This window comes from Dendrobium catenatum, unplaced genomic scaffold (genome assembly GCF_001605985.2).
Source record: "Dendrobium catenatum unplaced genomic scaffold, ASM160598v2 fragScaff_scaffold_621, whole genome shotgun sequence".
Taxonomy (NCBI): domain Eukaryota; kingdom Viridiplantae; phylum Streptophyta; class Magnoliopsida; order Asparagales; family Orchidaceae; genus Dendrobium; species Dendrobium catenatum.
In genome coordinates, this window is record NW_021319083.1 from 13,873,574 (window position 1) to 13,901,482 (window position 27,909).

At 36.0% G+C, this 27,909-nt stretch overlaps 2 protein-coding genes across 3 annotated transcripts; both read left to right on the forward strand.

Moving 5' to 3' along the window:
• Positions 1–482: 482 nt before the first annotated feature.
• LOC110095140 (probable CCR4-associated factor 1 homolog 7) lies at positions 483–1,316 on the forward strand. Its single transcript, XM_028694997.1, has one exon. The coding sequence runs from the start codon at positions 483–485 to the stop codon at positions 1,314–1,316; it is 834 nt and encodes a 277-aa protein (XP_028550830.1).
• A 2,428-nt stretch (positions 1,317–3,744) lies between these two features.
• LOC110095124 lies at positions 3,745–27,451 on the forward strand. Of its 2 annotated transcripts, none has more exons than XM_020820532.2 (5): positions 3,745–3,842; positions 20,538–20,695; positions 24,552–24,926; positions 26,336–26,359; positions 26,936–27,451. In XM_020820532.2, exons 3-5 carry the CDS (start codon positions 24,722–24,724, stop codon positions 27,235–27,237), a joined length of 531 nt encoding a protein of 176 aa, XP_020676191.1. In that variant the 5' UTR covers positions 3,745–3,842; positions 20,538–20,695; positions 24,552–24,721; the 3' UTR covers positions 27,238–27,451. The 2 variants fall into 2 exon arrangements, with proteins under 2 accessions (XP_020676191.1, XP_020676189.1); XM_020820530.2 differs by lacking the exon at positions 3,745–3,842 and adding an exon at positions 18,857–20,123.
• Positions 27,452–27,909: the final 458 nt, after the last annotated feature.

Genomic DNA, 27,909 nt, shown 5'->3' on the forward strand with positions numbered 1-27,909 from the left:
AATAACGGCAGCTGCGCTACTTTTTTGGTGTAGCCAATTACGTCGAATTCTCGTTGTATTTATTCCGGCCATGAAAGCTTAGAAATTGTCAAAAAAGTTTATGTTTGGAGCTCTTCTCCCGGGCGGGTCTCGCGCCGGGCCAAACACTGAATCGCCATCTCCATCTCAAGAAAATTTCAAACCCTGCTGTTTTTTTTTTTCTCTGAATCCTCCCTCGTTTGCCATGTTCGCCTGGAAGCCTTTAAATTCTTTCGCTGTTGTCAAAATCCTCTTTGGTCTGTCGTTCCCATTCTTCGATTTCATCTTCCAAAGGTTAATTAGATGCGTTCCTCTTCTCCTCCTACATTACGTTAGAATTAAGGGCAATTACGTTTTTATATGATCGGGGTTTCTTCTTTCTCCGGCGATTCATTTGAGGGTTTTGGGAAAGGTAATTAATGGTGTTTTTTGGATTCATTGTTTGCAGCTCGCATGACTGAGAGATGTCAGTGGCCCCAAGGAACGATAACGTTCAAATACGAGAGGTTTGGGATGACAATCTGATACAAGAATTTGCTCTTATCCGCGAGATTGTGGACGACTTCCCCTTCGTCGCCATGGACACGGAGTTCCCGGGGGTCGTTTGCCGGCCGGTAGGAAACTTCAAGTCGTCATTCGACTATCAATATGCGATGCTAAAGGCTAACGTCGATATGTTGAAGCTGATCCAGCTCGGCCTCACGTTCGCCGACGAGCGCGGAAACCTCCCCACCTGCAATACCGGCTACGGCTGCGTCTGGCAGTTCAATTTCCGGGAGTTCGACGACGAGCGCGACATTTGCGCTTCCGATTCCATTGAGCTCCTCCGCCAGTGTGGAATCAACTTCAAGAAGAACAGAGAGCACGGCGTCGACGCCCTTCGTTTCGGTGAGCTCTTCATGTCCTCCGGCATTGTTCTCAACGAGGATGTGCATTGGATCGCCTTCCACGGCAGCTATGACTTCGGCTACCTCCTAAAGCTACTAACTTGCAAAGAGCTTCCTGATACCCGGGAAGGCTTTTTTCAGCTCATGAAGATCTACTTCCCGACTCTGTATGACATTAAACATCTTATAAAGTTCTGCAACAATCTTTATGGGGGGCTCAGTAAGATTGCGGAGATGGTTGGTGTGCAGAGAGTTGGGATCAGCCATCAGGCGGGCTCTGACAGCCTCGTCACCTCCTGCACCTTCAGGAAGCTCAGTGACTCTTACTTTCCAAATGGCTTAACTGAGAAGCAGGCTGGTGTGTTGAATGGCCTTGGTGTAGATAATGCACAGAAACCTGTTACTAAATAAGAAAATATTTATAACATAGTAAGATAATATTGGATTTGGAAACAAATTAAATTTGCCTTTCTTTATCTTTGTGATCTGAGCATTAATTGTTATTGTTATGTCCTTCATTTCATGCTTTTGCTATTTAAAATATTATACTTCTTAGGGCATCTCCAACCGGAACTCTCATTTATTATTGCAAAATGCAGTAAAATAAAAAAGTGCCGTGATTCATCTCCAGTGGAACGCCATTTTGCCCCCAAATCATCATCGTTTCTTTCGTGCCTTTCTCAGACAGAATTCGGTAGAGAGAAAGAAATGGCGAAAGTGAACAGTGTGACGCCAATATTGGCGTCGCACTGTTCATCAGCGACTGAATGACGGCAAAAAATGGAGTTCGGTTGGGACGTTTGAGGCTCTCCATTCACCTGTTTGCCGAACGGCTGGAGAAGGCCTTAGTTCATTATTATGCTTGGCATTACGCCAGACTAATCGAAAGTACAAATACACTTTTGCTTGGTAAGTATGCCATAGGGCTACCTAAGAAAGTGAACTCAAAACTGCTTTTTTATGTAGATTATTTTGGAGGAGTTATGCTTTTATCATGTTTTAATTGTCAAAATTTGGAGGATTATTAGAAATCTTGCACAAGCAGCATAATTCTATGAGAACGGTGATCAATGGGAGCGACTCCAGACGAGAGGGTCGACAACTGCTCATCGATGATCCGGTGACCGTGGCTGAGCACAAATCCAAAAAATTTCTTCTCGGGAAAAGAATCCACCATCTGAAATCAAGTAAAAGTAGACTAACTCATTTCTTGGAAGTGAACTACATGATCTTTTACTTGACACTTTTAGATAATCTAACTCATATTTTTAGCTTATGATTTGTTTATATCATGTAGGGATTGAATTTGTATATAGAATGTAGTATATATGTATTTGTCTTTCAGTATAGCTTTTTGAGTCTAATAAGAACGTCCAACAAAATTATTTGTCTTGTTGAACCTCTAGCCAAAATCTTTTAGCATTTGGAAATTTGAAATAAAAATTTACCTGCACTTTTAATATTAGCATATTTTGTGTAGTAGGTGACTGGAGATCTGAAGTATTGACCGATATTTTTGAAAAGAATGGGTTGACTTCCTATTTAATCAATAAAATTATGAATAAATGTATAGCTTTCAGGAAAAGTGCAAGTGAGTCAAACAAAAATTTAGGGCATCTCCAACAGAAAAACTCATTTTCCACTTCAGTTTTTCTCCGCTAAAAAATGCAGTAAACATTTAAAATGCAGTCATTCTTTGTCAATCTAATGCTATTTGTTTTTCTTTCGCGTGCTTCCTGTGAATGTAACCATCTTTAGCGCACTTTTCTCTCTTTTGCGCACTTCTTTGGCAAATCCCGTAGGTAAATTTTTTGGCGTAGGTGTAGAGTCCGACACGAATATTGACGTCCCACTATTTGCCTACCGGAAATTAGCATGCTATTTGGAGTTCGAATGGAATAAATGACGGACGTCATACAGTAAAATAGAATTTGGTTGGAGATGATGTTAATCAATAAGATGGCAAGCCATGCCAACTTTCTTATTCTGTAGAAAGGTTGCTTATCATTCTCATCAGCTTTCATCTTGGAATTAGAGGAAGGCCTGCTCTTCATTTTGGAAGAATTTAAGTTCAATTGGGTTAGTTTTATCATTAAAATTTTGGTTTTTTTTTTCTTTTATTATTACAATCTATTTCTTTCATTTATAAAATTTTATTTATTTTCTTGTATTTATGATCCTTTATATCTAATTAATAAAGTCAATCGTTGCTCATCTTAGAATCTGATTGGGAAAAATGTAGTCTTTTATAAAGGTGATGATAAAGTTATTATGAAAAAAAAATATATTTTTTAAATTTGTTATAAATATTATAAATATGCTCTTTTTAAAAATAAAAAAATTTAGCCACTATAATTCTAAAAAATTATTTTCTATCCAAAAAATTACTAAAATATAAGATAACAATGATCAAATTGAACTATAATTGTGATTTAAGAAATAAAATAATGATAAAGTTATTCAAAATAGACACTTGACTCTGAATTAATTTGTGACAAATAAATTAATTTTTAATTTTTTAAGAACTCAGAGTAGACTCCGAAGAGCTCATGGCTGTTAAGAAATTTTTGTATGCTGATAGAAATTTAGATAAAAAAATATGAATAATAAATATGCTTATGTTGCTCTCTCTTGAACTTAATAATGATTAATCTAATTGAAAAGATTAAAGTTCATAAATAATTATATGAAAATGTTAATGATTTTTATCTACAAATATAACTTCTTCATTAAATTAAATCACTAAATGATCATTAAAATTCTAATTTTCATAATATATTACAGTAACTATTTTATTGGGAAAATATTATAATAAGACAAAATGGTTAAATAAAAATATATTTTCTCTTTATAGTGGGTTCTGGAAGCATTGGTCGGGAAAAAATATCTTCTCTTCATATGGCCTGTAACCCTAAAATCTTCATCTTGCGCGCGAAGGTGAAGCGACGGGCTCATCGATTTCTTTCTTTTATAGAATGATTTCAACCTGATCAGGGGTTTCGATATTTTCCCATTAGTCTGCGTTGGGTAGCACTAGCATAGTATTCTTCTTGCACTATGTTGGGGGGCATTCTACTGTAATCAGAATGAGATTAGGTCACAATCCCCATGATTATGTTTGGTTCCTATGAATTTGAGTGGATGTAGAAAAACGAGCTATTCCATTTTTTCCCTTTTCTCCTCTGATTTGAACTGCAAGTTTAGTGAAGTTGGGGGCAATTTCTCCTGAAACTCTAAACCTTAAACCCTTTGGTTTGATGCCTGGTTTATGTTAAGTAGAGTTTTGAAAGAGTCGGTAAAGGTTGTTCGCCTCCTTCGACGACGCTGTTTATGTCGGATCGGAGGGTAGCTCGGCTCGAAGGTAAAGATCTGTCTCCCCCTCGCGCTTCTTCGGCTAGATCCCGTAAATCCGCTGAACTATTGGATTTACTAAATCCGGGATTTATGGAAAAACGAAGATTGAACGGCATTTAAGATTCTATATTATTTTGGAGTTTTGCTGTATTTTGCAGTGGAAAATGGAGTTTTCGGTTGGAGATGCCCTTATAGTTGGCCTAAATGTCCCCTGACTGATTTAGAGCAATCGGATTTACAGGATTTAAGGGCTTTCACTCATTCGACATCGCCATTTCTCTTTTGAACTTCTCTTCCCCTCAATACGTCGCCGGTACGGTCGATGCCTTCCCACAGCGAGCTCCCGTCGCTACTTCCTCACCGCTTTGTCGAGGAGGTTTTCGAGAAATTGGGCAGGAGCGGTGGGGGTAAATTATTGGGGGATTTACATACATACCACTTTATATCATGCTATTTACATATGAACGCTTATTTGTGAATATTAATCTGAAAGATGGTTGAAATCTGCTGGGCCGTTCAAAGAGAAATACTTTTATCACTCTTTAAGGCTTCCTTTGGGACAGCTTTTTTGCTGCTGCTCTTTTGGCTGATTTCATGAAAAGTTTTTTTTTTTTTTTTTGGGACATTTAGGCCATTTAAGGCAAACTCACACACACAACGCATACACATAGAAACACAAGAGTTGGAAGCCTAAGCTCTTAACCAATAGGCCAAGGAGAGTTGTGTGATTTCATGAAAAGTTTTGTGCCCGAAAGCTTCTGTGGAAAGCAGTAAAAAAACTGTGCGCAGCTCACCTTGATCTGTTGAGCCAAAGTTATGGAGCAGCTCGGATGGCTGTTGGGATCCGCCGCTGGCAACCGCTGCTTCCATGCATTGGCAGTTTGTGAAATGATTGATTAATCCTATCTATGATGTTGGAAATCCCTTTCTATCATTGATCAAAGGTCTACCTGAGCCTGCAATGTGGATTTCTTTCTTCTAGTTTGTCTTTTGTATATTTTTAAATGGTGATTGATAAATCTCAAAAACATTCTCCTAAGTTCTAGTATGTGATTTTGGATTTGAGATATTGGACAAGAACATTCTCCCGCTACTGAGGGGTGGATCCTTTGATATTCTTTAACTCAGATGGGATTTTCATATATACCACTGAATTCCCGTGTAATCTGATATGTTAATCTAAATTTATGTAATCCTGGTAATTTGTGATATGTAAATTTCTTTGGCTTTAATCCCCTTAATTTTTTCTCTTACTTATTTTCTCTTTTATTTGAGTGGAGGTGTGTTAGGGACCAAATATTGCCCTTTTATGTTTCTCAAGTTTGCGTTTCTTTTGGGGGGGGCATCTTTTGTTCCTCTCTATTTGACTGTGTGCTGTATCTTCCTAAAAAGCTAAGATATTAAACTTTATATTTCTGTACATCCGCAAATATTCCAGGTCTCAACACTCAACTTTGCATTTTTTTGGGGGGCATCTTTTGTTCCTCTGTAATCTTTATCAACGCCTTAATGGGCCACGATGGCAGCATGATAGAAACCTTGCAAGTTCTTCAAATTCTTTTATCCCGTTGTTATCTGAGCTCCATGTCTGAGTAAATTTTGGGCACATTTGATGGTAGTTTTTGGCTTTATTTAGTTTTAGAGAATTTCAAGAAAGAACGTGAAGGAAACAGAAGTGGAAATGGTAACAGAAATTGAGTTGGAACTTATTTTGCATGTTGCAACTTTCATGAGTGTAGGGATCTGCTGCGATCAACTGCTGCACATATGTATAAGAGGAAAATGTTTTTATGGCCTAAAGATTATTATTGTTAGTTTTGTGTGAAGTTTGATTGTATTGATGACTTAGGCTCCAAACGGCTTTCTTGCTACTTTCTAATGCAGCTTTCTATTACAAAAGGGGCTGTAATTGGGCAGTGCCCCATAGAAAAAAATTGTGTTCTGGTGTTCTTTTCTCGTTGCTGCATTTTTTTTTTAATTTTGTTTTTTATTTACTTGCCAACAATTATATATATAGTTATCTGTTAAGGTTTTTGAAAAGGCTCTGATGATACACTCAAGCAGATGTGGCAAGAAGATCTTGGAAGGCCTGCATGCAGGCAACCACTCTCTATGCCTTGATGGTTAATTTTTGGTCTGTTGTACTTAGGTGGTATATACATGTACAATGAAGTGCAAAAAATACAACCACTAGGCAGATATATGGATAGATAAAATAAGTGCAGGATGAATATGGAAAAGAGGTAGAACTATGGTAATATAGATATAAATTGTTGAAATTTTTTTTTTGAAGAATAGATTGAACATCTCAGATAGCGTCCAACTTCTAAAAACAATGAATGAAAATGAGGATTTATAAAGTCATCTTCAAAGGGTGTGTAAGGTTAATGATGATGATGATGATGTTGGTGATGATGATGCATCTATGCAAAATTTGGTATTCCTCTTGTCCTTATTCTGTCCGAACCCTAAAAATCCTAATCATTATTCCTTAAAAAACCAAACCATTGGATGTTTTGTTTGAACCGTCTGTAGTTTGGATGAAATGACTGGTGTTGAAGCTTTACATGAAATATGCGGTGAATGCATGGTTGTAAAATCTCTTCTTTTGTTCCTCTCTATTTGATTCTGTGCTGGATCTTCGTAAAAAGCTAAGACATTAAACTTTTTATTTCTGTATCGCCGCAAATATTTCAGGACGCAATGCTCAACTTTGCATTTTTTTTGGGGGCATCTTTTGTTCCTCTCTGTCAATGCCTTGATGGGTCACGATGGAAGCATGATAGAAACCTTGTAACTTCTTCAAATTCTTTTATCCCGTTGTTATTTGAGCTCCAAGTCTGAGTAAATTTTGGACACATTCATTGGTAGTTTTAGGCTTTTTTTGGTTTTAGGAATTTCAAGAAAGAATATGAAGGAAACAAAAGTGAAAATGGTGACAGAAATTGAGTTGGAACTCATTTTACTTGTTGCAACTTTCTTGAGTGTTGGAATCTGCTGTGATCAACTTCTGGTCATATGCATAAGAGGAAAATGTTGTTATGGCCTAAAGATTGGTATTGCTAGTTTTGTGTGGAATCTGATTGTATTGATGATTTAGGCTTCGTTTGGGACGGCTTTCTTGCTACTTTCTAATGCAGTGTTAGGCCGGTTCCTCCTGAACTGGCCCAACCAGCTTGTCTAGGGCTGGTTTTTGTTTATAGGAGGCGGGATAGTCCCGCCGCCTCTTCTGTTGCCGCCCAAAATAGGGGTCTCACCATTCCAATTGAGTTCAAATAGGAAAAGTAGGGGGCGGCTAGGGCTTTGGAGGGAAAATTGATTTTGAAAGTTTATGTATTAAATAGTATGAGATGTTTTAGGGTTAGGGTTAAGCTTTGATTTGTTTCTCTTGTAGTTCCTTGGTGTCTTGGGCTCTAGATTCCTTGCCTGTAGATTGGGATAGATCGATCCTTCTCTCGAATTGAGGATCACTTGTATCTTGCTTTGTGTTTGTTTAGCTTTGCTTCCCTTATTGCAATCCATCGTTTTGGGGCTGATTTCATCCCGATTTTGCGTTATTCTCGCTGTTTTCACCAATTAGTGATAGGTTTGCTTGCGAACTCAAGTATTTCCCTTAGGTGACTTGCGAACTAAAGTATTTCCTATCATGCCCCTTTCTAATACAAAAGGGGCTGTAATTGGGCAGTGCCCCCTAAAAAAAATTGTGTTCTGGTGTTAATTCGTTGTTGCTGCCTTTTTTTTTGTTTGTTTGTTTCGTTTTTTATTTACTTGCCAACAATTATATCTATAGTTATCTGTTAATGTTTTTAAAAAGGCGCTGATGATACACTCAAGCAGATGTGGCAAGGAGATATTGGATGGCCTGCATGCAGGCAACCACTCTCTATGCCTTGATGGTTTACTTTTGGTTAGGGCTGCAAGCAAACCAAGCGTTCGATGAGCTACTCAATACTCAGTTCGATTAAAACTCGTTTGTGATCGTTTAACTAACTAAACAAATAAACTTGAACAACATTTTAAATACTCGATCCTTAAATAAACAAGCCTGAACACTAATGTGTTTGGTTCATTTATGTTCACAAACAACATCATTTGAAGTTCGTGAACAGCATTAAGCTCGATAAAAGCTCGAATGGAGAGAAATGCAACATGTAAGCTTCATTTAAGAATATATTCATATAGATTAATCATATTTTCATTTTAAATAGACAGCTGCTTTTATTATAAATTTAATTTTTTGAACAAAAGACATTTCACATTTGTCCATGTTTGCTAGATTGTTTGTTTAAGATGTTAATGAACAAATTTAATGTTTATTTGTTTAATAGATTATTTGTTAAATATATTCACGAACATAGCTCGTTAATGCTTGTTTGTTTAAAGCTTGACAAACATTAAACGAACCGAACATGAACCAAATATGAACACCCTTAAATTAAACGAACCAAACATGAACAAAAACAATAAAGCTCCAATCAAACACGAACCAAACTTGAACAAGCTAATGATAAACGAACTCAAACATGAACACTCACATACTCGGCTTGTTTGCAGCCCTACTTTTGGTCTGTTGTAATTTGGCGGTATATACATGTACAATGAAGTGCAAAAAATACAACCACTAGGCGTATAGATGGATAGATAATATAAGTGGAAGATGAATATGGAAAAGAGGTAGAACTATGGTAATATAGATATAAATTGTTGAAAATAATTTGTGAAGAATAGATTGAAAATCTCAGATAGCGTCGTCTTCTAAAAATAACGAATGAAAAATGAGGATTTATAAAGTCATCCTCAAAGTGTATGATAAGGTTAATGATGGTGGTGATGATGATGATGAGGTTGATGGTGAAAATGATGCATGTATGGACAATTTGGTATTCCTCTTCTCCTTATTCTGTCGGAACCCTAAATGCAAATGGTATTTAATAATAATAATAATAATAATAATAACAATAAACCATATAGAGGATTGCTTTATTTCATGCGCTAAATGGCTGTGCTGAGTCGGTCTCGCATGAAACCGCAGGCTGGTTGTCTTTTGGAGGGATTTTGGTTGTTTCCAGAAGCATTGATTTGGAAATATATATCACTACTTTGAGTTGGTCAGGTGGCATTATTCAGTCTTCTTCCATGCCATGGATACGGAAAATCTGGAGGGAAGAATTATTTCTCTGCCTATTTTCCAGTGACTTTTAGGCGCATTCTCTCTGGCGAAGTCGAACAGCCACGAAGGAGCTGAAGAAATGACGCGTGCAATCTTTACACCTCTTGTGAAGCAACGAAGCTGAATAGCAATGATGAAAAGAGAAGATGAATGGCAAACCCTAGAAGCCTCTAAGTTATTATTGATTAAAGTTATTTAATATAATTTAAAATATTAATAATCATTTGGCATTTTTCATTCTTCTTGCATACCAAGGATACAAGGGGGCACATTCATTTCGAAACGGGCTTTTCATTTCTTTTTCTTTTTCATCTGATTTCAACTTCAAGTTGGTGTGAAGGGGGGCAAATTCCCTTTGAAACCCTAAAATGAAGGGGGATAGTTTTCCTTGAACGCTTGTTTGTAAATATTGCTATTTAGAGTGGTTGAAAATTGTTGGGCTGTTCAAATAAAAATGTTTTTATTACCCAACTAAATTATGGAGCAGCTCAGATAGCTGTTGGGATCCACCACTGGCAATCGCTGCTTTTTTTTTTTTTTGGGACATTTAGGCCATTTAGGCAAACTCACACACCACTGGCAATCGCTGCTTTCATGCAGTAGCAGTTTCTGAAGTGATTGATTGATCAAAGTAAAACCTCGCATTAAATCGCATTAAATACTTTATCACGCCTTCTCCTGATTAGGCTCTTCGGTTCTTGGTTTATGGTTGGTTGTTTTTATTGGGAGGCCTGAAAGCTGTTGATAATCTTATTAAAAGGAACATTAGGGTGAATCCTAATTGTGCTCTTTGTTTTGGTTGCACTTAGAGCTCGAGCCATCTATGTTTTGATTTTGAATTTTCTTTTCTGTTGCTATGAAGCATCATTTCACTGCTTCGCTTCTTTTTATCTCAGGCCTAACTTGCAGCAAATTTTAAATTTTGCGGCTGACTGTGTGGATATTACTGCTGCTATTATTAAACCTGGTTTTTATTTAGCTATTTGGGCTCTTATTTAGTATATCTGGAAGGAGAGAAATGGAAGAAAGTTTGGCAATCACTCTTGCAATCTTACTACAGTGAAACATGTTGTCTTGAAGGCTATTAATCTCAAACTTATTAAATGGAAACATTGGCAAACCTTTCAGTTGTTACTCTGTCAGTACTTCGAATTACATGATTTCTATCTGGCAGCAATATTTGGATTCGTTTATCTTTTTCAGGATTTAACCTTGGTTTTAGAGAATTTCGAGAAAGAATATGAAGAAACAAAAGTGAAAATGGTTACAGAAATTGAGTTGGAACTCATTTTGCGTGTTGCAACTTTCTTGTGTTGGGATCTATGCGATCAACTGATGGTTATGTGCATAAGAGGAAAATGTTCTTATGGCCTAAAGATTGGTATTGTTAGTTTTGTGTGGAATCTGATCGCATTGATGACTTAGGCTTCGTTTGGGACGGCTTTCTTGCTACTTTCTAATGCCCCTTTCTAATACAAAAGGGGCTGTAATTGGGCAGAGTGCCCCCTAGAAAAAAAATTGTGTTATGATGTTCTTTTCTCGTTGCTGCATTTTGTTTGTTTCTTTTTTTATTTACTTGCCAACATTTATATCTATAGTTATCTGTTAATGTTTTTGAAAAGGCTCTGATTATACACTCAACCAGATGTGTCAAGGGAACTTTTATTTGGTCCGGTGTACGTACGCAACTCTACGTTTGTCCGCCAGTAGAATTGTGCCACGCGTTTTTATTATTTACCGCGCGCCCCGACAACCCCACCCGGAACGGACCCAAGATTGTTCGGTATTGCTAGGTATTGGTCAATTTTGGTGATAATGATGCATGTATGGACAATTTGGTATTCCTCTTCTCCTTATTCTGTCCGAACACTAAATCTTAAAATCCTATTCCTTAATCCTTAAAAAGCTAAACCCTGTGGTTGTTTTGTTTTGAACCGTCTGTAGTTTGGATGAAATGACTGGTGTTGAAGCTTTACATGAAATATGCGGTGAATGCATGGCTGTAGAATCTCAGCCTATTTCACTCGCTCTTCTTAAATAGCGGTGCCTGGTTCTGAGCTCAGTTTTATGTTCTTGTGCAAGTTGGCTATGTCCTAAGAGTGATTAAAAAGTGGGTTTCTAAATTAGCATTAATCTGGTACAGTTCGTTCTTGGATGGAGTTTTTTCCCTATATGTCAGCGTGCTCCTAAATCTTCGTGTTCTGTGCCTGAAAATTTCATGCAAAAATGCTAAATGCAAATGGACTGACGATGTTGAATCACTTGATTGTGGACCGTTTATCAGGCATTTGGAGGCTCTAATGATATCAGAATTCAACGATCTTGGGCTCATTGGATTCGTCTCGTCGAGCCGCTCGATTCGACTATAAGCATGCCATATTTGGAAACTGTTTGGTAATCCAAATTATGAATTGAACCTTCCAAAATGCGCTTCGGGGCTTTTGATTTGGACCCATTTGTATTTTCGAGATGCTCAGTTCGACTGAATGTTTTTTGAAATCAGATTTAATTTTTGAAGTTTTTAACTTGATTTTGCCTTGAGATTTGTGCCTGATCAAGATAATTTTTTGATGATATATCAATAATAATAATAATAATAATAATAATAAGCCATATAGAGGATTGCTTGAATTCATGTGCTAAAACGGCTAAATGGCTGTGCTGAGTCTCTTTCACGTGAAATGGCAGGCGAGTTGTCTTTGAGAAGGATTTTGGTGGGTTCCAGAAGCATTGATTTGGAGAAATATCCCTGCTATGAGTTGTTCAGTTGGCATTATTCAATCTTCTTCCATGCAAAGGATACGGAGAATCTTGTGGGAAGAATTATTTCTCTGCCTGTTTTCCAGTTGACTTTTATATTTTATTTCTGAGAGATTCAAATATATATGATTGTATTAATATATATTTTCATATAATTATTATTTAAATGTTTATATTTATTTATTTACATTGTGGTGGAACAGGAGGCAGTGATGACAGAAATCCTACGGTCTCAACCTATTAGGGGATTTTAGTCCTCTCTCCAATTACTATGGGTTGGGCTGCTTTGCATTCTGCTTGCACAATTTTGGGCAAATTCAACCCTAGTCTGAATGAAATTGGGGCACAAGCAGAGGTGGCACATTCCCTTTGAAATGGGCTTTCTATTCTTTTTCTTTTTAAATCTGATTTCAGCCGCAAGTTGGTGTGAAGGTTGTGGATTTCCATATTGTTTTTGTTTCTTTCAATTGATTTTTGGAGTTTAGTTAGCATGTAGTTATTGTCGGGTTTTCTCCTATTGTCAATTAAAATCCATATTTTTAAAATCCAGTTTATTATGTGATGGAAAATGTATAGTGTGAGAGAGTATTTAACATCTTATGGGCTGTTTGGTATCGGATTTACAGTGGGATTTAAGTTAGATTTACGATACACCAGCCAAACGGTTTTTGTGCGCGCGTTAAATCCCGGCGTTGGGCAAATCCCGGATTTACTAAATCCCTTGGTTCGGCAGATTTTTGGGATTTGGCCGAAGAAGTGTGCGAAAGGGAGAAAGTTTCCTTCACAGTCAGCGAGCTCATGTTCTTACATCCGATCAAAATGTCATACATTCGCAAACCCTAGACGCCTCTAAGTTGTTATTGATTCACTTAATTCATTTTCTATTGATGTTTACAGATCAAGAGGCAGTGATGTTGGAAAAGTTTCAGGTTGGTTAAATACCTTTCTCATTTAAACTTCTAGGGTCGGTTTGGGGATTAAATTTATTTCGCTATTGCTTTTGAGAAATTTCTGTGGTGGTAAGAAGCTGCCTCTGAGAATCTGATCTATTAAAGTGTAGCAGCTGTTAGAATACTCATGCCTAACCTTTTAAGATAGAGGTTGATGGTAGGCGTCCTTGATTCATAGATTGAATCTTCCAAATATGGAGAAGATTAGGGGAGGTTTGGGGTGTTCCATTGGATGACTCATATTGATTCCCCTGGTCATGGAGTGTTTTTAAACACTTAAGTGCCGTAATGATGTCGGAATTAAGCAATCCTAGGCTCGTTTGATTCGTCTCATTGAGCCGCTCTATTTGACTATAAGCATGCCATATGAGATCATTTGGTCATCTAATTAATACTTGAACCTTCTAAACACACTTCTGTCTCTTGATTTGGATCCATTTGAGCTCGGATTGGACCAATTTCGGTGTCATTGGGTTTCTCTATGAGATGTTCAATTTGACTATAAGTTTGCTGAAATTGGAGTTTGGATGCCAAATTTAATTTCAGAAGTTTTCAATTTGGATATGACTCAGGATTTGTGCTCGATCAAGGCAATTTTTGGTGACGTATCACTTCTTATTTTCTGTTCTCTTCGCTGCATTTTCTTTTTCTTGTTTGTTTTGTTTTTGGTTTAGTTTCCAACAGTGTATCTATAATTATCTGTTCATGTTTTTGAAAAGGCTCCTAACGATATGCCCAAGCAGAAGTGGCAAGGAGATCTTGGAAGGCCTGCATCCAGGCAACCACTCTCTATGCCTTGATGGTTAACTTTACCAGATTTATGAATATGGAAAATAGGTAGAACTATGGTAATATAGATATAAATTGTTGAAAATAATTTGCGAAGAATAGATTAAACATCTCAGATAGCGTCCAACTTCAAAAAATAATGAATGAAAAATGAGGATTTATAAAGTCATCCTCAAAGTGTATTAGCATATTTCACTTGCTCTCCTTAAATAGCCGGGCCTGGTTCTGAGCTGAGGTTTATGTTCTTGTGCAAGTTGCTAATTGGCTAATGTCCTAAGGGGCTGCTTTGATACCAGATTTAAGAAGGATTTATGCTAAATCTTGCCAGGAACTATTAAATCTCGTAGGGAGTTAAATCCTCAGTTTCTCTCTTTTTGCCATAAATCCTGGTTTGGTGCATTTATGGGATTTGGCCGAAAAGGTGCGCGAAAGGAAGAAAGATGGCTACCTTCGCAACAAGTAAGCTCCTATCATCGTTGTTGCTTCCGATCAAACATTAGAACGCCGAGGTGGTGCGACTTCGGATCCGACAGGAAGGAACATCATTGAAGGAGGCAAAAATGTTATTATCTTATCTTGACAAACATTTTTTAAGATTCAATTTTAGCCAAATTTAATAAATATGGATTTATAGGATTTACTAAATTCTTCAAAGTTAAATCCTACTTGTTGCTAAACAGCTCCTAAGGGGCTGTATGGTATCGGATTTACAGCGGGATTTAAGTTAGAGTTATGCTAAATCCAGCCAAACGATTTTTGTGCTCGCGTTAAAGCCCGCTGATGGGTAAATTCCCGATTTAAGGATTTACGGCTTAAACCCCGTATTTACTAAATCCCTTGGTTATGGGATCTGGCCGAAGTAGCGTGAGAAAGGGAGAAAGTTATCTTCATGGCCAGTGAGCTCCCGTTGATGCTTTCAATCAAAATGTCGTAACTTTCGATCCGACTGGAAGGGAAAGTCGTTGAAGGAGCGAAGTCGAACAACCACTAAGGAGCCAAAGAAGTGACTTGTGCAATCTCTACACCTCTTGCGAAGCAACGTAGCTGAATAGCAACGACAAAAAGAGAAGATGAATTGCAAACCCTAGACGCCTCTGAGTTATTATTGATTAACTTGATGAATATAATTTAAAATATTAATAATTACTTTGATGGAGGTTTTTCCCTATATGGCATCGTGCTCCTAAATCCTAGTTTTCAGTTCCTGAAGAATTCTTGCGAAAATGCTAAATGCAAAATGTATGTGGAAGCCATATAGTGAATTGCTTGATTTCATGACCTAAAAGGCTGTGCGGAGGCTCTCGCGTGAAATGTCTTTGAGAGGGATTTTGGTTGTTTCCAGAATCATTGATTTGGAAAAATATCACTACTTTGAGTTGGTCAGTTGGCATTTTTCATTCTTCTTGCATGCCAAGGATACGAGGGTGCACATTCCTTTTTATTATGTCCTCTGACCGGACGTAGATCTACGTTCGGTCAGAGGATTGTTACTCGGTTTTTGCTCGGTATTTGGTTGGTATTGTTAGGTATTGTTTGGTAATAACGAGGAATACCGCTCTATGAAGACTAATACCGAGTTATACCGAGTAATATGAAAAAATACCGAGTTTTTTCTAGAAAATTTTTGGTATTTTTGGATATTACTCCGTATTGTTCGGTATAACTCGGTATTTTGTCTTCACATAATGATATTTTCTCGTTATTGTTGGTATTGCCCGGTATTTGCTCGGTATAGTGCTGGCCATACGTACGTTCATTGGATGTAATAAAAGTTCCTTGAAATGGGCTTTTCAATTCTTTTTCTTTTTCATCTGATTTCAATTTCAAGTTGGTGTGAAGGGGGGCGCATTCCCTTTGAAACCCTAAAATTATGGGGGAAAGTATTTCTTGAACGCTTGTTTGTAAATATTGCTATGTAGAATGGTTGAAAATTGTTGGGCTGTTCAATGAAAAATGTTTTTATTACCCAACTAAGGTTTCGTTTGGGACAACTTCTTTGATGTTTTCTAAAACGGCTTTTTAGTTCAATTTTTTTTGAATTTAGGGTTTAGGTGCTAAAAGCAGGTTTATAAAGTAGAAAAAAGCTGTCCAAAACTAAACTTAAAATATGGAGCAGCTCAGATAGCTGTTGGGATCCACCACTGCCAATCGCTACTTTCATGCAGCAGTGAGGTGATTGATTGATTAAAACTAAAACCTTGCATTAAACACTTTATCAACTACCTTTACTTCAATACGCCCTCCCCTATATGGCTAACATGTTATGGCATAAAAAGTGAGCTCTGCTGTTCTCGGTTTATGGTTGGTTGTTTTTATTGGGAGGCCTGAAAACTGTGGATAATCTTATTAAAAGGAACATTAGGGTGAATCCTAATTGTGCTCTTTGTTTTGGTTGCACTGAGTGCTCGAGCCATCTATATTTTGATTGTGAATTTTCTTTTCTGTTGCTATTAAGCATCATTCCCTGCTTCTCTTCTTTTTATCTCAGCCCCAACTTGCAGCAAATTTTAAATTTTGTGGCTGACTGTGTGGATATTCCTGCTGCTTTCAAACCTGGTTTTTATTTAGCTATTTGGGCTCTTATTTATTATATATGGAAGGAGAGAAATGGGAGAAAGTTTGGCAATCACTCTTGCAGTCTTACTTCAGTGAAACATGTTGTCTGGAAGGCTATTAATCTCAAACTTATTAAATGGAAACTTTGGCAAACGTTTCAGTTGTTACTCTGTCAGTACTGCGAATTACATGGTTTCTATCTGGCAGCAATATTTTGCTTCGTTTATCTGTTTTTGGATATCGACGATGAATTTGAATTGACCAAATCATGTCCTATTTTTGAGTTGTAATCTCTTTTTGTAACTTTTTCACATCAATGCATATGGGTTTGTCCCTTAATATTTTCTTCATCATGTCCTCTAGGTTAGAAAACCTTTCTTCCATGGATGAAATCCTTTGCTCAACTTCAGATTTGAATTGACCAACTTCTCATTCTAGTTTCTCTTCCAATGCATCCATTTTCTTCGGCGCCATAGGTCCCGAATCTTGCTCTGATACCAATTTTATAGGACTTAATGATCAAAACAGAACATAAGAATATAAAAAACAGCAACTTACTCCGAATAGATCAAGAAATAACACAGATAAAGTTGTTTTTATTAATTTTCAAGCATAGCAAGACAAGATACAAGTTGATTCACTATTCAAGAGGAGAATCATCTCTCCCACAATTCCTAACAGCTACTAGGAACCCAAAACCTCACAAAAACTGCCACAGAAATTCAAAACATAATAGAAAAATCCCAACTCACCATATTCTTCTCTCTTATAAAGCTCAAATCCTCCTAATAAATGCCCCTTACCATATTTCCTACAGAGTTTCCTTCCAAAGACTCTTCTCCTACAGGTGATAAAAGAACTCATGGGGCCCCAACTGGGCAGCTGGCAGCATCATTTACATCTGCATTTCTTATATCATTTTTACTCTTGTTGGTTCATATATATATATATATATATATATCTTTTTGTTGGTAATGCATGTTCGGCCTGCAGTTATGCCTGAACTCCATTTAGATCAAAAACAGTTGGAGACAAATCGTGTCTGATCTTCAAGTATGACAATTTACGTTTGAGGAATTAATTCATACGTCAATATAGAAGTGAGATTTAAAGATTCAAACGATAGTTGCATAATTTTATTTTTGTTTTTTCTGTAGGCAATGACAACAACAACAACATCAAGCCTTTATCCCACTACGTGGGGTCGGCTACATGAATTCTTTTTCTCCATTGTGTCCTATTAAAAGTCAAATTCTCGTTTAAATCTAATAAAGAAAGGTCATTCCTAATATTTTCTAACCAAGCCTTTTTAGGTCCACCCCTACCTTTCTTAACATAAGTCAAATCTAATACCTCTACTCTCCTAACCGGGTCATCACAAGGCCGCCGTTTTATGTGACCAAACCATCTAAGGCGACTTTCTCTAATCTTATCTTCTACTGGAGCTACTCCAAACTTTTCACGTATATGCTCATTTCGTATCCTATCTCTAATAAGGGTAAAGCCACTCATCCACCTGAGCATCCTCATCTCTGCCACACTTAACTTAGTATTATACTTCTCTTTTAAAGGCCAAAATTCGGCACCATAAAGCATTGCAAGCCTCACTACCATCTTATATAATTTTCCCTTAAGTTTGAGGGGTACATTTCTATCACATAACAAGCCCGATGCATTCCTCTACTTCAACCATCCAACTTGAATTCTGCTGATAATATTCTCATCTATTTCACCATCACTCTGAACAATAGATCCAAGATATCTAAAACGTGTACTCTTATTTTGTAGGCAATGACGAATTGCTTAAATTACAGTCTCAGTTTTGGATGTCAGCTTACATAACTGGATTACAAAACTTTCTTTACTACCTACTAATTGCAGTAGGTCTTAAATTTTTGAACAACTAGACCCACAATTTAGATTTTGAGTTTAGATGCAAGAAAATATAAAGTAAAATTGAGAGAACATGATACTTGAAGATTAAATGACTTGATCACGGTTCTTGATTGTGGACTATGTTGCACCGATGCACCTATTTATAAAGGCGTGCTATATCGGATACATGTCGGGCACGGATATGTGTCGGATACAATTAAAATACTATTTAATTTCAAAAGGACACACGTATCTAATACGCATGTCCGTCGAAAAAAGAAAAAAAATCCAAAAAGAAAAACATAAGAATATTGTTGGAGATGGATTTGATTCTCTTTATGACATGTGAATATTAGAAATTGTTAATCTTTCACTTGATGAGCCTGAACTGGAAGCTATGATATTTATTGAAGATGATATAGAAGTTCAAAGACAAACCACTGAAGAAGCATCGATGTTTATGTTTTGGTTGTTGTACTAGACATTTAATGCTTACTTTTACTTTGGCATTATAAGCTACAAGGCTAGAAATGATGTGGCTGTCATTTTTTTTTGTTATTTCAAATATTATGCTTTGATTGCTTTCTTAATTTTTATGTATGATTTATAAATTATAATGTCGAGTCCGCGCCATATCCGTATCTTGTATTTTTAAGAATTGACGTGCGTCCCGTATCTGTATCGTGTCGTGTCGTCACCGTATATGTATCGGTGCATTATAAATTGTGGAGCTCTAGCATGTTGTGAGGGTTGGGATCTGCGGAGATGGCAGCCCTCAAATCACAAGGAGTACTCGTCAGCAATCCCAGACCAACATACTCATGCTAGTTGTCCATAAAAGTGCTTTGAATAACTTTAGAGAAATCTATATCAAAATATGCTTATACTACAACAATAACGACAAGCCTTTATTGCACTGTGGGTTTGGCTACTTGGAAAATTTTTTCTTTATTCTTTACTAAAGAGAGTCAAATTCGCATTTAAATTTGATAAAAAGGAATCATTTTTAATACTTTCTAACAAACTTTTTTATGTCCAACTCTTTATCTTATTTTACATAGACCGGATCAAATACATATACTCTCCTAATAGAGTCATCAGAAGGCCGTTGTTTTATATAGCCAAATCATCTAAGGTGACTTTCTCTAATCTTATCTTACACAAAAGCTAACTTTTCATGAATATACTCATTTCATATTCTCTCTCTAATTGTCCACCTGAGTATCTTCATCTCTGCAACATTTAATTTCATAGTTTGCTTGCCATAAATCATTTGTAAGTCTCACAATCATCTTATTAAATTTTCTTTGTGAAAAATATTAGGGCCAAGTCACGGAGAGTGAGAATACAAGGTTTTGTTGAAGTTCTGAATCCCCTCCCTTGTGTTTTATTATATATTATACGAACTTTATGATTTGTTTTAGATCCAAAGCCTAGCTTTTTGATCGTGGGAAGATAAAAGCTGTGCTCTTTTTAAATTTCTTTAGCAAAAGTTGGGTGTTTTTTTGCATTTATTTATCTTTCTATTACCAACCTTATTACCAAACTGGAAACCAATATTGATGATGGATCAGCTGGCTGTGATGAGAGAAATTACCAACTAATGAAATGGTTTTTACACGACTCAAGTCTGTCTCACTCCGCCAAGGTGGAGGAACTCTGATGGCTGTTGGGTTCTGCCGCCGGCAAACGCTGCCTTCATTTTCTGCAGTTTGTGAAGTGATTGATCCTATCTTAGGATCTTAGAAGCCACTATTAATATTGGTAGTATTATTTCAAAGACGATAGTATTTACATTCCTTCTGGTTTGATTGCTTCTTGATTACGTTTGTTCAGGTTGGAAGTAGGATAAAGTGAATCCAGATTTATGCAATCCTGATTTTCTCTGATCTGTATAATTATTTGGCTTTAATAGCATCAAGGAGATTTCTGTTTTTTTTCCCATCTTTGTCCTAATTTTTCTCTTCTACCTGAGTGTTTTTTTGGGTAATACATAGTTCAGTATCTAAAAGATTTTCCTAAAGCGTCACTGGCTTTGACTTCCTGGCCTCTCTTTCAAATTGGCTGGCTTGCTTGGATTTTCTTCCTTTATTAATGCTTTTACTCTTCCTGCGCCTTATCTTAATGATTTTTTAATTTATTTACTTTATTTTCCCTGCCTCTGTCTGAGTTTTTAAGGTTTCAAAGTGTCGGATAGGCCTTCTTTGATGCTCAACACATTGGATGACTTGCAAAACAGCTTGAGACCATGCTATGTCAGAAAGAAGCAACCAGTAAGGTCAAAGGAGCCTATGGAAAGATCCAACTTAATGGGATCAGCAAGATTCACTTCCCAAGTAATTTCTCACTTGAACTCTTGGATGCTACTTGATGAACTATTATGTCTTTTTTTTTTTCTGCTCAGACTGCTCCAAATTCTCAATTATTACTCAAGCAGCTTCTTTATAGCCATCCATCTCTCATTTTCTCTATTGTTGCACAAGCAGTATAGTTACTCTATAGCCACACCAAGTTTATTTTGAATGATATCTTGGTGGGGTATCCATCCTTGCACATGACAACGAATTCCTCATATAGGATTTGTCTCATCTTAGGCTTCCTTTGGAATTATTTTTTTTTTATTTAAATTTCTTGAGAGCAACAAAAAAAATAATGACTAAAAATTGTCTCAAACAAAACTTTATGGTGTTCATTATGCAACTGATACAGGCAAATTGCCATGGAAACTTTTTAATTTGTGTCAAGTTAACTTTATGTTCATTGTCTTTGTTTGGCTTGGTTAGCTTGCTTGAAATTTGCTGGATTACCTTAGCAAGTAAATGGGAACAAAAGCAAGGTTCAAACAGATTACTGAACATGAGCCTGGGCCTTTTCCCTTGATTTTTTTCCTTAAATTTGTTCTCATTTTTTTAGTGTCAAAGCTTTTACCAATCATGTATAAAGCTTTATTTATGTACATATTTTCGTAGGAACACTGTACAGATTCACTATCAGATCCAAGGTTATTAAAATCTGACCGGACCCGGTTGAACCGTGGCTGGCCGGATCACGGTCGGTTCAGTTCATATATGAAACCGGATTTGTAAAGAATCGCTCCAGCTCGAGCCAGTAGTCGAACCGGTGAACCAGAGAATCAGCTCCGGTTTTCCAAAACGTCGTGGTTTAAGCAGAACGAAATTTGAGCCGTTGAATATCAAGCGGTCCATATCAAAATAAAATAAAAAAAAACCCTAAATTCCTATTCCAATCCCATACTTCTGTTTCCCTTAAGCCCTCATTGCGTTCGCATAAAGGTCCCTGCTTCCGTTCCTCTTCGCTCGACATTCCTTCATTTACGAGCTCGATGAGCAGCTGGAAGTCTTGGACTGGCGAAGCTCCTCCCAACACTAGTATTGTTCCTAATTTTTATTTATTGTTTTTGATAATTTTTTTTGGCTAAATGTTTCATTGATATGCATATAGATTTGATCTCATTATGTCTTTTTTTTTTTTTGTACCCACTTTATTGCTTGATTGATCGTGCAATAAAGGAAGCTTGATTGGATGAATGATCTACTGTTGTAGATCTTGAAAGTGTTTGCAGCATTTGTGGATAATTTGCGTTGAGATTTTTTTAGCATTTTGCTTGATGTTCTTTAGATCTCAAATATTTAAATGTTTTGTTAGATGTGCATTCCTACCATTTTTTTTTTTGATGTGGTTGCCTCTGAATTCTTAAAATTATGAAGTTTTTAAGATTAAAATTTCATTTTATTATATTAATTTTATTAGTTTTTAATAATATTATTATTTATTATATTATTCAGTTTGAGATGATCAAATTGTGAACCTTTCTTTATTCGAGTTTGTCAGACTTTCACAACTTTGGATTAAATAATTTTATCCTCATACTTTTTTTTAAGATCTTGTGAATTAATTTATAAAATCTATATTATTAAATGAATTTATATATGAAACATTGCAAGCGTTGGCTTTTAAATATATATATGGTGATTTTTTTCATGATCTCCTTAAATTATGTCTTAAAAATTTGAAAATTCCATTTTGTTCTACCATGTTTGACTGAATGTTATCATTTTACTCAACCTCGAATTTGGTTGGACATGCATCTTATCCAAAAATTTTTAAATTGACAGCTTTATTTCAAAATAAAACTTTTCATATTTTTAGAACTCTTTTTTATTTTAGTTTTGTTTAGGACAATTTTTTTAGTAAAAAAGTAAAATTTTTTTGTATTTGAAAGTTATTTTAAGAAGCAGGACAAAAGCCGTTCCATTCCAAACGAAGCTAAATAGTATGATGATAGTTTTATAACATTTGCCTTCATGTTTGAAGCAGCTTAAGAAGATTTGGCTGGCTGAACAGAAGAGGGTCTTGTGCTGGGAACCGATTTCCTTTGCTTGATGATGTTCCTTCTCTAATATATAGAGGAAACCCAAACCATCTATGCGTTTCTTATTAACATATCTTTATTATATGTGAATATCTGTATGGAACATGCAATTTGTCATCTTAAATCTGTGAAGATTTTAATTTAGGTTTCGTTTGGGATGGTTTTTTGACTGCTTAAAACAGTTTTTTAATATAAGTATTAAATTTTTTGTACTAAAAAGTTGTTTATAGAAGCAGTAAGAAAATCATTTCAAATGAAAGCATATATGCAGTCTCCAACTATTTGGTCGGTTCCTCAAAAGACTGAAGCTTTGACTCATAGAAGCTGCTTGAACAACAATGGACATCTCTTGTAGAAGCATAGTGGAAGATTGTGGCGCAATGCTTTTAGCTCCTTATAATTTTTTTCTTGTTTCATTATTTTGATCTCTGGGCTTAGAACTTTTATTACATCCAGTGAACGTACGCTCAGGCAAAAAAGCGTCTGTACCGAGTTTTTTGAAAAAACTCGGTACAACTCGGTACTCGGTACAGGCGCTTTTTTTGTCTAAACCGAACGTAGAGGAGCGTACGTTTACTGGATAAAATAAAAGTTCCTGGGCTTGATTTCTATTCTATACTTCGTTCATCCTCCACTTATTCAAGTTTGAAACATTTGAACTTAACATTGTAGGCCAATCCATGGCTTTGCTCTTTAGTAGTACTGTATTTATATTTAGGCTTTGTTTTTGTTTCGGATAGTTTTTTTTTATTAGTTAAAAAATATTATTTTTATACTTAAAAGTTATTTGCAACTTTTAAAGAAGAGAAAAAAAAAATCGGCCCAAACGAAGCCTTCGAAGAGTTGTCATAATCATCTAGTCTTCTCATTATCAGTCAGAATCAGATCTCTTGATTCCCTCTTTGCCAGAAATTTATAGATGAGCATTGATTATACAAAGGTTAATCATCCTCAAATTATGAAAGATGGGATTATAAGATTATTAAGCTAATGGAAGCTTTATTAGTTTGTGAAACATAGAAGGAGCATGCAGGTTCTTACTTGTAAACTAAAATAATTTGGGAAATATATGAGAAAGAAAATCACAAGGAAGCTGTATGGACAAAGAAAACAATTTAAGCCAATGATATGAAATGAAAAGCTCCTTCCTCGAGCTTGTGAAGGATAATTATAAATATTTGAGCCAATGATGGTATATCCAATATGGCGAAATTATTTTGTGTGATCGCCCGATAGCCCATAGGTGAATCAGAATGTCACTTGGTACAGTACACAATGATACATAATACGGTAAATAGTAAAAAAAATGATGTACACAATGATACATAATACGGTAAATAGTAAAAAAAATGATGTGGCTATGTATAGATAAACTATCTATGAACAAATTATTAAAATGGCTAATATTATTATTATAAACGAAATATAGATAAATTATGTATGAACAAATTAATAATATAAAATAATAAATCTCAAAGATAAACAAATTAATCACCACCACTAATAAAAATAATTAATAAATGAAAGGAGAATTTTGAAAATTTCTCTTAGATGAAAAGATTTCTCATTTGTTAAAATGAATTGAGATTTTCTTAAATTTTCATATAATTTTATTATTTTTAAGATATAAAATTAAATTTTTATGAATTAACATCAAATAATTAGGATGGCAAATTATTAAGGTTTGAAATATTAAAACGGCTTGCTATATTAATGGTAAAAGAATTGATGATATGTTAATAAATAGAAAAAAATTGTGATATATATAGTCGTGTTAACCATTGTCGTGTTCGTGTCAGGGTTCACGAACCTTTTTCCTGTACACTGCATGTGCACGGCGAGCTTGTGTTCTTCGCTTTGACCAGAAACAGGAGGACTACAAAGCTCAAAGCAAAGCGCTCTCTCACTAGATTTCGTCAAAGGAGAACGTGAAGTTCTCCACTTTCACCCACTGTAGATCGAGAAAGAGATGTCGAGCGGTTCGCGAGGGTCGACGGGCTGCCTTCGGTGCTGCCTGGTGATCTTTGCAATGGCTTCAGCACTCTGTGTCTCAGCGCCGGCACTCTATTGGAGATTTAAGAAGAGCTTCATTGTTAGTTCTGCCGCGTCGTCCGGTTGCGCCCCCTGCATCTGCGACTGCCCGCCTCCTCTCTCCCTCCAGAAGATCGCGCCCGGTGAGATCTCGATTTCCTTTTGTAGTAGTTTTGTTGTTTTTATAATCTCATAGACATCAATCGGATGAATACCATTTGAGATTTTATTCCTAAATTTTGTAAATTGGCGTCCGGTTGTATTAGAAGGGGACAATTTTAGGTTATTGGTTTGTATATTGTGAATGGAGAAGAAATCCGCTCCTTTCAAGTGATGGCTTAGGCTACTTTCTGTGGATAAGGAGGCGGATCTGAAGAGACCTATGTTCTAAGTTTTGCTGCTTGATTGGATCTGCGAACTTAATAAGCTGCTGTAGTAAATTGAGTTCAATTTGCATCTATGTTTGCTTGTTCGAGAGTCTTAAATGCTTTGCTATGCTCTTTATATTTTAGTAGATAATACGGACTTCTTCAACCTGAAAAGTGCTTCTTTTGTTATGAATTCAGATAAATATTTTTATAAGGTTGAATTTATTGCTAGCAGTTGTTCGCAGTGTTAGAAATTAGCACGATCGAACGCGCAGTGTAAAAGTAAGATCAGTCTATTGTTTTAAAACAAGCTCTACTGGTGTTCAATAGGTAGCATAGCTTTGTCTGGTTGAGATCATCAACTCTTCTTTATCTGTGTGCAACCATTTCATTGATCTACTTTTGCGTTGATTGTAGGTGATATTAAACCTAGGTCACAACGTTCAGTATTTTTTTGCTTCCAGCAATGTACCAATGTACCAAATTCAAATTGTGAATGCATTCTTACAGATTTAGGTTTCGTTTGGGATGGCTTTTTTATTGCTTCTTAAAGCTGCTTTCAAGTTAAAAAAATTAAAATTTTTATACAAGAAAACCGATTTAAGAAGCAGTAAGAAAGCCGTTCCAAACGAAGCCTTAGCTGCAATCCCGAGCTAATGAACTTCATTTAATGATTCTTTTGTGTTGGTGCTGTGGCATGCAACACCTTCCTTTTGATAGTAGCATTAGTGAAAATTTGACAAATTGATGTTATACTCTGGTTATATAGCCCTCTTGTTACATAGCATGAGCATATATATATACATATGAGAATGTTGAACTGAGTATTTTTCTTGGGAAATAAAATATTAAACAAGATTTGATTGGATTTTAGCCAAATCAAGTTTGTTTTGAAGTTAATGAGCCATTTCTGTTATGAATTGAGATCTGATCAAGCTATCCTATAACTAGACTTGGCCCCAACTTGATATTGAATTAAATTGCTTCAATCTAATCTTGAGTTGGGTTTGAATTGGCTTGAAATCAGATGGTTAAAACCCCACATGGGAAAGAAAAAATTGTTATTCTCCATGATGATTGTATTTGATACCGATCTTCTATTTGCTATGTCATTTTGTTCTAATTTTACATTGCATAGTAAGCTTTATAGAATTATTAATAGGTCTCTTTATTTTCTTTTGCAGGGCTCTTGAACCTATCTGTTACAGGTTTGAAATCACCTGAAGATTTGCTGCTTAAGAGAGTAAATTTAAAAAATGATCTTTTATTTCATATTCCATTAAATTGTTTTACTGATTAAAAAAAATTATTTGGTGACTAATAATTTTCTTTTGAAGTCTTGTAGTTGTTTCTAGTAGCTTAATTTTTTCACTATAGTTAAATTCAGCTGGTCAAAGGAATAATTTTATGTGTATTTTTTTCTGGTCGTTAAATTTTGACATCAATTATGGGATGGGGCAACTCATACTTAGGATCTCTATTTCCATGGAATCCACCACTAGGGTAACTTCGACCATTATCTTATAAAATCAGCAAGTTGACAAATATAAATTGGGAATCTTTCTAGCACTTCACAAACTGCAGTTGAACGGGGCACATCATCTGTAAAGGCATCTAAGAATATTTTCGTTAGTATTGGAGGATTGTTTGAAGGAGAATCTAAAGAGTACTTTTCAGTGTTCAATCATTTTCCATATTTTTTAATCTAAAAGTCCATAGGTAAATGTGTTTATCAAACCTGGTTATTATACCTTGTCATTCTGTCTATGCATGGTGTCTTACAGACTGCGGCAAAAATGACCCGGAGCTGCACAAGGAAATGGAGAAGCAATTTGTCGATCTCCTTACGGAAGAGCTAAAATTGCGGGAGGTCGTCGCCGACGAGCATGCTCACCACATGAATGCTACTCTTCTGGATGCAAAAAGACTGGCTTCTCAATACCAGAAGGAAGCTGAGAAGTGCAATGCTGCTACAGAGACTTGTGAGGAGGCGAGGGAGCGGGCTCAAGCAGCATTTATAAAAGAGAAGAAACTAACAGCATACTGGGAGCGCCAGGCCAGAGCACTTGGTTGGCAAAATGCTTGACAAAGTGGCTCTTTGTGTCTAGATTAGTTTGCAATTGATCATATAACAATATCTCCTACAACGATGTTTGAAGGCAAAGGCTTTTTTTTATCCTTGGGATTGTTTAGTTGTCCAAAGAGATTGTATTTCTGAATTTTCTGTTTATGTAACTGGCTATGGCCATGTGCCACTTATGCGATAAGTAAAATTAAAAGCTTTAAGTTTTGTTTGGTAATGTTGTGCTGAGTTCTATGATATGTTGTGGTGTATGAAATAGAGGTTTCGTTTGGGACAGTTTGTTTCTTGTTTCTGCTTCATATAGCAGCTTCCTAGTAAAAAATTACTGTGAAGCTGCTTTAAGAAGCAATAAAAAAGCCGTCCCAAACAAAGTCAGAGTTATGCTTCTTTTAAAATAGATAGATGAGCAATTGCCATGTGCTAGTTATGCGATAAGTAAAATGAAGCATCTATGGAGAACTTTTAGACCCATTGGATTATTCTAAATTGTTTAGAATACATTACAACTCATTTTATTCATTGAAAAGCTATGCATTTAGAAAGAAGAGTCTTTCTAACTCAGCATTGTAGCAGTGTCATACAAGCAATATTTGAAAAGCACCCTTCAGAATCCTTAACTGTCATAAAGCTTTTATATTACTGGCCTTACTAGTTTTGTAGCCTTTATTTTATGAC

Excerpts from the sequence above, each read along its gene's own strand:
- LOC110095140 (XM_028694997.1), top strand. The coding sequence starts at position 483 with ATGTCAGTGGCCCCAAGGAACGATAACGTTCAAATACGAGAGGTTTGG.
- LOC110095124 (XM_020820532.2), top strand. The coding sequence starts at position 24,722 with ATGTCGAGCGGTTCGCGAGGGTCGACGGGCTGCCTTCGGTGCTGCCTG. Across the intron at positions 24,927-26,335 it reads CCTCCAGAAGATCGCGCCCG|GGCTCTTGAACCTATCTGTT; the intron begins GTGAGATCTCGA and ends TTTCTTTTGCAG. Across the intron at positions 26,360-26,935 it reads CTTGAACCTATCTGTTACAG|ACTGCGGCAAAAATGACCCG; the intron begins GTTTGAAATCAC and ends GGTGTCTTACAG.